This window comes from Babylonia areolata, chromosome 5, assembly GCF_041734735.1.
Source record: "Babylonia areolata isolate BAREFJ2019XMU chromosome 5, ASM4173473v1, whole genome shotgun sequence".
In the NCBI taxonomy this organism is placed as follows: domain Eukaryota; kingdom Metazoa; phylum Mollusca; class Gastropoda; order Neogastropoda; family Buccinidae; genus Babylonia; species Babylonia areolata.
The window spans coordinates 45,978,138-45,988,137 of record NC_134880.1 but is presented as its reverse complement, the minus strand read 5'-3'; the positions used below and the strand labels follow the sequence as shown (position 1 = coordinate 45,988,137).

General features: G+C 41.4%; 2 protein-coding genes across 5 annotated transcripts in view; both read right to left on the bottom strand.

The window, feature by feature from the left end:
• The window catches only part of LOC143282098 (uncharacterized), a 39,802-nt gene extending 39,248 nt beyond the window's left edge, over positions 1 to 554 (bottom strand). Inside the window, exon 1 of the mRNA XM_076587591.1 lies at positions 5 to 554. Within this exon, the coding sequence (XP_076443706.1) occupies positions 5 to 68 (64 nt within the window). The 5' untranslated portion in view covers positions 69 to 554. The remainder of the gene's footprint in view (positions 1 to 4) is intronic.
• A 2,844-nt stretch (positions 555 to 3,398) lies between these two features.
• The window catches only part of LOC143282097 (uncharacterized), a 57,281-nt gene continuing 50,679 nt past the window's right edge, over positions 3,399 to 10,000 (bottom strand). For all 4 annotated transcript variants that reach the window (XM_076587590.1, XM_076587587.1, XM_076587588.1 and 1 more), the window contains exons 18-19: positions 7,399 to 7,512; positions 3,399 to 6,983 (exon numbers count right to left, since the gene is read on the bottom strand). In XM_076587590.1, the coding sequence (XP_076443705.1) occupies positions 6,889 to 6,983; positions 7,399 to 7,512 (209 nt within the window). In that variant the 3' untranslated portion in view covers positions 3,399 to 6,888. The remainder of the gene's footprint in view (positions 6,984 to 7,398; positions 7,513 to 10,000) is intronic.

The window sequence follows — 10,000 nt, the reverse complement described above, 5'->3', positions numbered from 1 at the left end:
TCACTTTCAACACTGCGGAAGAAGCTGCAGCAAAGCAGCAGAGCTGCGCAGACCAATAGCACGTGCATGGCGTGCGCGCGTGTGTGTGTTGATTACTCGGGTTGAATCGTCTCACTTTCTGTCGGGACTCGCTATCTCTATGTCACGTCTCTGGTCTTGCTGAGAGTCCTTCTCACGTTGGCATAGAGACTTTTCACATCGGCGCTGAGACTTATACCGTCGGCACTGAGACTTATAACCGTCGGCAGCACTGAGACTTATAACCGTCGGCACTGAGACTAAAAACCGTCGGCACTGAGACTTATAACAGTCGGCACTGAGACTTATAACAGTCGGCACTGAGACTTATAACCGTCGGCACTGAGACTTATAACAGTCGGCACTGAGACTTATAACCGTCGGCACTGAGACTTATAACAGTCGGCACTGAGACTAAAAACAGTCGGCACTGAGACTTATGACAGTCGGCACTGAGACTTATGACATACACCGTCGGCATAGAGGCTTTTTCACGTCGGTATAGAGACGACTACTGGCAACTTACGTTCAACACATCCCACACGCCAGCTGTTGGGAAAAAGCTTAATCTGATCATTCACTCTCCTGGCCTCGGTATTATTTTATGTCGAGTGGCATAATGGATAATAAACAGACTGCATCGTGTGTAAACTGATGGTCGGCTGACACTGTACAAGGCAGCAGCTGTGTGTAACATAATGTAGCTACACTCGTCCACACTCGCGAAGAATCATCTGATTATTTATCCCTTTCACCGCCAGTCAATTTAGAGTACAAAATCCCCTTGTGGTATAAACACAGAAAAGACAGCGGATAACAGACCAATGAATGGTCACCTTTCAGTGACATGGGTCCTCTATCACGCCTGTGCATAAATGCAAGCTTGGCGGTAAAAGGGTTATAGGTTCATTGTTTGTTTTTTTGTTGTTTTTTTTCTAGCAACGGGTATATGACACTTAATTTTTTTTTTTAAAACCCTGACTAATTTAAGACATTGTACTCAACGTTCATAGTGACTTCACTGATGACATAATCTAAAGATGGGAAATAACTCTGGAAGGTTGAAAATTCAAGTTAAGTCTTGCTGTGCTTGTGCCCCAGCGTTGATGCTTCTCGTTCTCTCTCTATTGACTTCTTCCTCCACCACTCTTTTTTTTTTCATTTTCTGCACTTTATTTATATCTCAGCTTAGTTTTGTTCAAAACTCATGTATGTTCACGTCTTCTAGTTATGATGACATCCGTCACATATTCAGTATGTACATGTGACAAGACAGGACTTTATATAAGATTTTCTTGTTGTCCTGTTCATCGATATCTATGTTGTATTGTGACATGTTCCAAATAAAATACTGTTTAAACCAAAATTCACACCGTCTGATCTCTCGCAGAATGATTTCTCAGGTTTCGACTCATCGTTCTGCATTTAGATCTATGACTTGAAACACCACTTTTCACATTTTGTTTTTCAGTCGAGAGGTAAAAACGGACAGAAATGTGACTGCTGCTTGCGTGGTGTGAACTTGGATAAGAGTGTTCACCGCTGCACACAAGACGTACGTGTATTACGTGACCCTCGATCCCAAAATTAGTTTTCTTCTCTCTCTCTCGTTCCTGTTGTTAAACATCTGCACAGAATCAGTTTTGAGAGAGAAAGAGAAAGAGACGTGGGGTGGGGGGGATTCATCAATTTGAAAAAAAAAAATTACATTATGTCTTAACTCACTCAGTACGGCCAGTCCTCTCTTCTCCTCTACACAGACCCCTCGGATGTCCAGTGGGTGTCTGAATGACCCAACCTTTAGCTTCCGTCGTCAGAATTGTGGTATTCTTTGTCAACATTCACCTCTTCAGTATAAGAGCCTTCCGCTTGCAATATTTTGATGATGGTAATTGGGGTGAAACGCTGTTAACGTCGTCTCTTTCGCCGTTCGTATGGAGAGAGTTAAAGTGTTTGAACCTGATCGAAGATATATGTAAATAACTATCAAGGCGAATCAGGACGACACCCAGGAGTATCCGCTAGCGTGTCAACAGTCTTGCTCAGCTTGGCCACGTTGACTGTGTTTCGCAATTTTCTGTTTGCATGGATGGGGCGGAGTGGGTCATGTTCAGCAGAGACTGTCCAACTTCTGTTTCAGTCCCTGCAGGGGTCCAGTTACATTGCTTGGTTCTAATTTTTTGACAGTTACACGTGACTAAATGCCTACGTTGACCGAACTAAGCCATTGGTCAGTTCCATACTACACACAGTTAGAAGCGGGCTACGACCATACTAGGCTCTTCCGTCCGAGCAATGCAACTGGCTCTTGGGCACCATCGGCCTGGTCGTCCTCATCTCGTGCACTCCTACCGGCAGATGACGACACAATGGTTTAGACGCTTATCTATGTCCGTGAGGATCTGAGTTCGAATCCAGGTCTCGCCCTTTCTCTCGAACTGCGCGTTGAGTCATTCCGAAGAGACGACAAATCCAGGTCCCGTGTGCATCTCGCGCCATTGACGCACTGAAAAAGAACCCATGTCAACGAGTGTTGTCCTCTGGCAAATTGTGAAGAAGGGATACACTTTGATAGGAACGCAAGTATCTATGCATGCGCTCAAGGTCAAACTGACGCGATGGGTTATGCTGCTGTTCAGGCATCCGACAAACATATGTGGTGTGGCGCATATGAACTTGTCCGAACGCAGACACGCCTCTTTGAGAAACTGACTCTGTTGGACAACAAAGGCACTCTCCCATCTTAACGTTGACGTGTTGGATCACCATTTACCAAGCGACGGTAAAGCGATTTCCTTTTGTGCTTTAGGCGTGCATAAAAGAACCCACGGCAACGAAAGGGTGACCCTTGGCAAAATCCAGAATGCTTTCGTGTGTGTGTGTGTGTGTGTGTGTGTGTGTGTGCGCGCGCGCGCGCGCGCGCGTGTGTGTGTGTGTGTGTGTTGTTGTTGTTGTTATTGTCGTTTCTTTATTATCTGTTTAAAAATGTTAGTTTATACATGTCTGTAGAACCACCACCAATACCAACACCCCAAAAAACCAAAACCAAAAAAAACCCCAACCAAACAAACAAAAAACCCACTAACAAACACCAACCCAAAAACAAACACAAAGAAGTTCTCTCTCTTAGTATGCGTGTTTAGTCCATGCATGTTTGAGCGCGTGTGTTCATGTTCGATGGTTTATATGTACTTGAAATCGGCAGTCAACACAAAATATTATTGAATTTTCAGGTATGGTAATGAGTATATAACAATAAATCAACCCACCTGTCGTTCGCCACACAGCCTCACATCAAACATGTGTGTGTGTGTGTGTGTGTGTGTGTGTGTGTTCTTTCTGATGCGTTCAAGCGGTAAACGTACCACTCATAATGACTTCATATCCTTTATTCATATTTTTTTTTTGTATGCCACGTACACTCCACAGGCAAAAAATATGGCTGTATCGTATAATGACGTCAACATCGTAGATTATAACAATAACAAGATGATGATGATGATCATGATGATTACGATTATTATTATTATTATTATTAATATCATCATCATCATCATCATCACCGATATCATCATCATCATCATCATCGTGTAATATGCAGCTTCTGTTCAAACGCGTGTGTGTGTGAGAGAGAGAACAAGAACAAGAACAAAACTTAAATCTCCAGGCCTCCGGCCCCTAGAAAGAGGTCAAAAGTACACAATATGGTGATCACGCAGCGACAACAAAATGCAAAATACATACTAACTTAAACCTGTAGAACAAAAGTGCTTCTTGTGCATAGTAAATTAATTCTAACTTTCATCATTGTTGTCAAAGAATTCCTGTCGTGTCTTCAGGGCATTAAATATATAAACGCAGAGTTTACAAATATTGTGAACAGAACCATTCTTCAGCAAGTGAACATACGACTGACCTTCAGAGTTCAGATGTTTTTGCCGCAGGTTATTGAAAAGGACACAATTGTTTATAAAATGGTTTTCATCTTCCACCACATTACAACGTTTACATGCGTAACTGGAATTACATTTGAATGTTCTCCTAAAAAAAGAACCAAGCCGTGATTTTACCAAACAGTCCCTAAAACACTTTTTATCCACAAAGTCAAAATATTGCTCACACTGAAAACTAGTTTTAAACAGTCTGTAGTTATGATATATATCTTTAGACATTACCCACTCTTGCATAAATATATCTTTCATTGTTTGCTTAAATAATGACAAAAAAAGTTTGCTCACAATTAACGCCTTTTTGCAACCAGACATATCCAAACCCAAGTCTAAATAAAGTATTTTTTACTAAAGACACCCAGCATTTTTCCCCCATTTCGTCAAGGTTAAACAACATCAAATATGCCTGTCCGGGTAATCGGTGCACATTCATATTCAGCAACCTTAACCAGTACTTGATACACCTTGTTGCACTATTTATATACAGTGGATAACGTCCTAATTCGCCGTATGCAAACTTGTTTGGTACTCTAAGTGGTATGTTCAAAAACCGTTTACATGCAAAGGAATGAACCTTCTCAATATTATCAAGTCTGTTAAGACTCCATATCTCAGAAGCGTACAAAAGAATGGGTTGTACCTGAGCATCAAATATTTTGAAAAAACATCCTTTGGAAATATCATTCAGCTTCGTTATATATTTTATACAGTCAATGCATGCATGTTTGCCTTTTGCTGCTAAAATCCCTACTCCTTTTTTATACTCATTTTTGTCGTAAAAACAAACCCTAGATAATTATATTCATTCACTACTTATAGAGCATTTCCATCGAGATTCCACTTTTCATATCTTCCCCAAAAGCCACTTTTTCGAAAAACAATCACTTTAGTCTTGTCAGTATTTACATCCAAGAAGAGTGTTTTATATGCATTATTCAGAATATTTGGGTGCAGTGCGTGCATGTGTGAGTATGCACAAGTTTTTATATTGATATGCACTTTTATGTATCCTGATTTCTACTGTATCTGTGTTTGTGTATGATTTTCGATTTATGTTCGTACCTTGTTATGTACTACCCCCCCCCCCCCCCCCCTCCCCCAATATTCCTTGTGACCCCGGTACACTTGGTAATAAAGATAAAGACATATTCTATTCTATCAGTATTATTATCATTAACATTATTATTATCATCATTATTATTATTACTAATTATTATTATTATCACCATCATCATCATCATCATTATTATTATAATTAAATATTATTATCATCATCATCACCATTATTATTATCATCATCATCATCATACCTTGAGCAGTAACGAATGGTTAGAGTGCTGGATTATCGCCCGAATGTCCTGAGTTCAATTCCCAGTTTCGCTGCTCCTGATAGGTTAATGATGGTGGCTGGAGATTTTTTCCGATCCCCCAGGTCAACGAATGTGAGGTGCAGACCTGCTTGTGCCTGTTCCTGTGTATACACATACTAGTAGATGATCAAATGCTCATTCAAAGATTGCGTAACCAATGTCACCGTTTATCATGGATACAAGGAAATATCAAGTACGTACACTCCCGGAAGCGTAGTATGGCTGCCTACACGGTGGGTGGAGGGTGGGGGCTATAAACGGTCATACACGTAAAAGTCCACTCATACGTATGAGATATATGGGAGTTGTAGCTCCCCGAATACAGATGATGATGATGATGATACTAATTATAACTTATTATTATTATTATTTTATTATTATTATTTACAACCCATCGAACTGCACTAGGCTATGTCAACGCTGAAAGCATTGAAAAAAAAAAAAAAAAAATCAAACACGAATAATGGCAGATCACAAAACCATACCACAACTAAAAAAAAACCCCAACAAAACTGAAGGAAAATACAGTCATGTGCCATTATAATTGTATTCCGTATGCTGGCATCGACAATTCCGTGCATTTTTTTTTTCAGAAGAATGAAAAAAAACACCGAATGACACAAAGAACATGTGATTATTGGTATAATTATACAGGATACATAATTATATGATACACGATACATACATGACACATGGTAGTTATTGTTACTCCACACGTACATACACAAACATGCGTACTTTTCTTCTTTTTCTCCCTTAACAATGGTTTTCTTATATTTCCGGTATGCTCGATGTTGAGAAACTGAAACAATTTCAATTTCTCTCTTTCTCAACCTCCCTCTCTCTCTGTAAGCATGCATGCACGCGCCTCTGTGTGTGTGTGTGTGTGTGTGTGTGTGTGTGTGTGTGTGTGTGTTGTGAGGCCGAGGGCGATATAATCTTACCTGTTTCACTTGGTGTGATATTGGTGAAAGGGAACATCACTTTATAGGCTCTTTGTTTACGTTGCGGAAGCAATAAGAATCATTTGTGGTTGGTTCCTTGAAAATATTAATCTCTTGTTCGTTGGGTTTTTTTTTTTTTCAGTAACAAGATCATTGTAGAAAGGTCAATCGTGGCTGATGTTGATCACTAGACAGGGTTGTTTTGTTTTTTTTGTTGTTGTTGTTGTTGTTGTTTTTATCGATGCCAACCGTCACACCAAGTGTTTTTTTTCTCTGCCACTTCCCAGCTGCTGAGAAAATGCCAAAACTAAAGTTTACCAGACACGCGCGCGCGCACACACACACACACACACACACACACACACACACACACAGACACTGGAACAGGGTTATTAGACTGACCTACATTGTGCAAATACGTGTGTAAACCAACAACAACAACATCAACAACAAAAACACCAGCACCAGCACCACCAACAAAAACAGAAGCAACAACGTAAAAAAAAAAAAAAAAAAAAATCAGAAAAAAACTTTTGCGTTAAAGCAATGTTGATTAGAAGTGAAGGGTTTCCATTGCAGGACAGGAAACGCTGAGCTTCTGTGGGACTATGGTCCGCCACTGACAGGCCAAACCAGTGATGCCAGAAGAGCCAGCAGCACTACTGTGATGCCAGACACGCCCTGCACACGTGATGCGGCGCCTGAAAAACAGTGAAGTCAGAAAAAATCAGTACATGTGGTGTGAGTAGTGTGCAGTTGCTTCCAAAATATGATCACATCTCTTTTTTGGGGGGGGAGGAGGGGGGCGGGGGGGGGGGGGGGGCATGGAGTGAGAGATAGATAAGACTAAATGACAAAACAGACACGCACACAAACGTACAAACACACACACACACACTCACACACACACAAACATATATAGATAGATAGACACACACACACACACACACACACACACATACTCACTCACACACACACACACACACACACACACACACACACACAAACATATACTTACTCACACACACACACACACACACACACACACTCAACACCAGAGAGAAAACCCTACACCTTCACAACACACCCATCAGAAACAAACAAACAAACATCCACCTGTGAGCTTTGCGCGGTCAATGTAATCACGGACAATGGTCTCCATCACGGACAAGGGCACAGCCCCGTTGCTCAGCAACACAGAGTGGAATTCACGGAGGTCAAATCCGGACCCTGTGGTCACACACAGACATTGTGCACATCTTGGTGTGACAAAAAAATACCTACAGGTATCACCTGGAGACACAGATTATGCACATTTTGGTGTGACAGTTGTCACCTGGTGAGACAGACATTGTGCACATCTTGGTGTGACAAAAAAATACCTACAGGTATCACCTGGAGACACAGATTATGCACATTTTGGTGTGACAGTTGTCACCTGGTGAGACAGACATTGTGCACATCTTGGTGTGACAAAAAATACCTACAGTTATCACCTGGAGACACAGATTATGCACATTTTTGGTGTGACAGTTATCACCTGGTGAGACAGACATTGTGCACATCTTGGTGTGACAAAAAATACCTACAGTTATCACCTGGAGACACAGATTATGCACATTTTGGTGTGACAGTTATCACCTGGTGAGACAGACATTGTTCACACTTTGGTGTGACAGTTATCACCTGGTGAGACAGACATTGTTCACACTTTGGTGTGACAGTTATCACCTGGTGAGACAGACATTCTTCACACTTTGGTGTGACAGTTATCACCTGGTGAGATTGACATTGTGCACACCTAGGTGTGACAAATACTACCTTCAGTTATCACCTGGAGACACAGATTATGCACACTTTGGTTTGACGATTATCACCTGGTGAGATTGACATTGTGCACACCTAGGTGTGACAAATACTACCTTCAGTTATCACCTGGAGACACAGATTATGCACACTTTGGTTTGACGGTTATCACCTGGTGAGACAGACATTGTGCGCACTTCGGTGTGACAGTTATCACAGATACGGACATGATGCACATTGATATTTGACAGTTACCACCTGGTGACACTGAGATTGTGTGCACTTCTGTGTGACAGCTATCACCTGGTGAGACAGACATTGTGCACACTTTGGTGTGACAGCTATCACCTGGTGAGACAGACATTGTGCACACTTTGGTGTGACAGCTATCACCTGGTGAGACAGACATTGTGCACACTTCGGTGTGACAGTTATCACCTGGTGAGACAGACATTGTGCACACTTTGGTGTGACAGTTATCACCTGGTGAGACATTGTGCGTACTTTGGTGTGATAGTTATCACCTGGTGACACAGATTAGTACACTTTGTTGTGACAGTTATCACCTGGTTAGACAGACATGGTACACATTTATATTTGACAGTTATCACCTGGTGAGACGGATATTGGGCACATTGATATTTGACAGTTATCACCTGGTGACACTGAGATTGTGCACACTTTGTTTTAACAGTTATCACCTGGTGAGACATAGGTTGTGCACACTTTGGTTTGACACTTATCACCAGGTGAGACACAGACATTGTGTGCACTTTGGTTTCACAGTTACCACCTGGTGAGACAGACATTGTGTGCACTTCAGTTTGACAGTTATCACCTGGTGAGACAGACATTGTGCACACTGATATTTGATAGTTAACAGCTGGTGAGGCAGACATTGTGCACATTGATATTTGATAGTTAACAGCTAGTGAGGAAGAAATTGTGCACACTTTGCTTTGACAGTTATCACCTGGTGAGGCAGACATTGTGCAAATTTATATCTGATAGTTATCACCTGGTGAGACAGACATTGTGCACACTTCTTTGCTTTGACAGTTATCACCTGGTGAGACAGGCATTGTGCACACTTCTTTGCTTTGACAGTTATCACCTGGTGAGACAGGCATTGTGCACACTTCTTTGCTTTGATAGTTATCACCTGGTGAGACAGACATTGTGCACACTTCTTTGCTTTGACAGTTATCACCTGGTGAGACAGGCATTGTGCATACCTGGGTGTGACAAATATTACCTTCAGTTATCACCTGGTGACACATATTATGCACACTTTGGTTTGACAGTTATCACCTGGTGAGACAGACACTGTGTGAACTTTGGTGTGATAGTTATCACCTGGTGTGACAGACATTGTGCACATTTCTAATTGACAGTTATCACCTGGTGACACTGAGATTTTGTGCACTTTGGTGTGACAGTTATCACCTGGTGAGACAAACATTGTGCACACCTGCGTGACAAATATTACCTACAGTTATCACGCGGTGACACAGATTATGTACACTTTGGTGTAACAGATATCACCAGGTGAGACAGACATTGTGCACATTGATATCTGACAGTTATCACCTGGTGACACTGAGATTGTGTACAGTCTGGTTTGACAACTATCACCTGGTGAGACATGCATTGTGCACACTTTGGTTTAACAGTTATCACCTGATGAGACAAACATTGTGCACGCTTTCATTTGACAGTTTATCACCTGGTGAGACAAACATTGTGCATGCTTTGGTTTGACAATTATCAACTAGTGACAACGATTGAACACACTTTGATTTGATGGATGCTATTAATAGTTAACACCATGTGAGACAGATTGTGCAGAGTTTAGTTCGATAATTGTCTCTACAGTTATCACCAAATGACAAAGATTGTACACTCGTTGGTT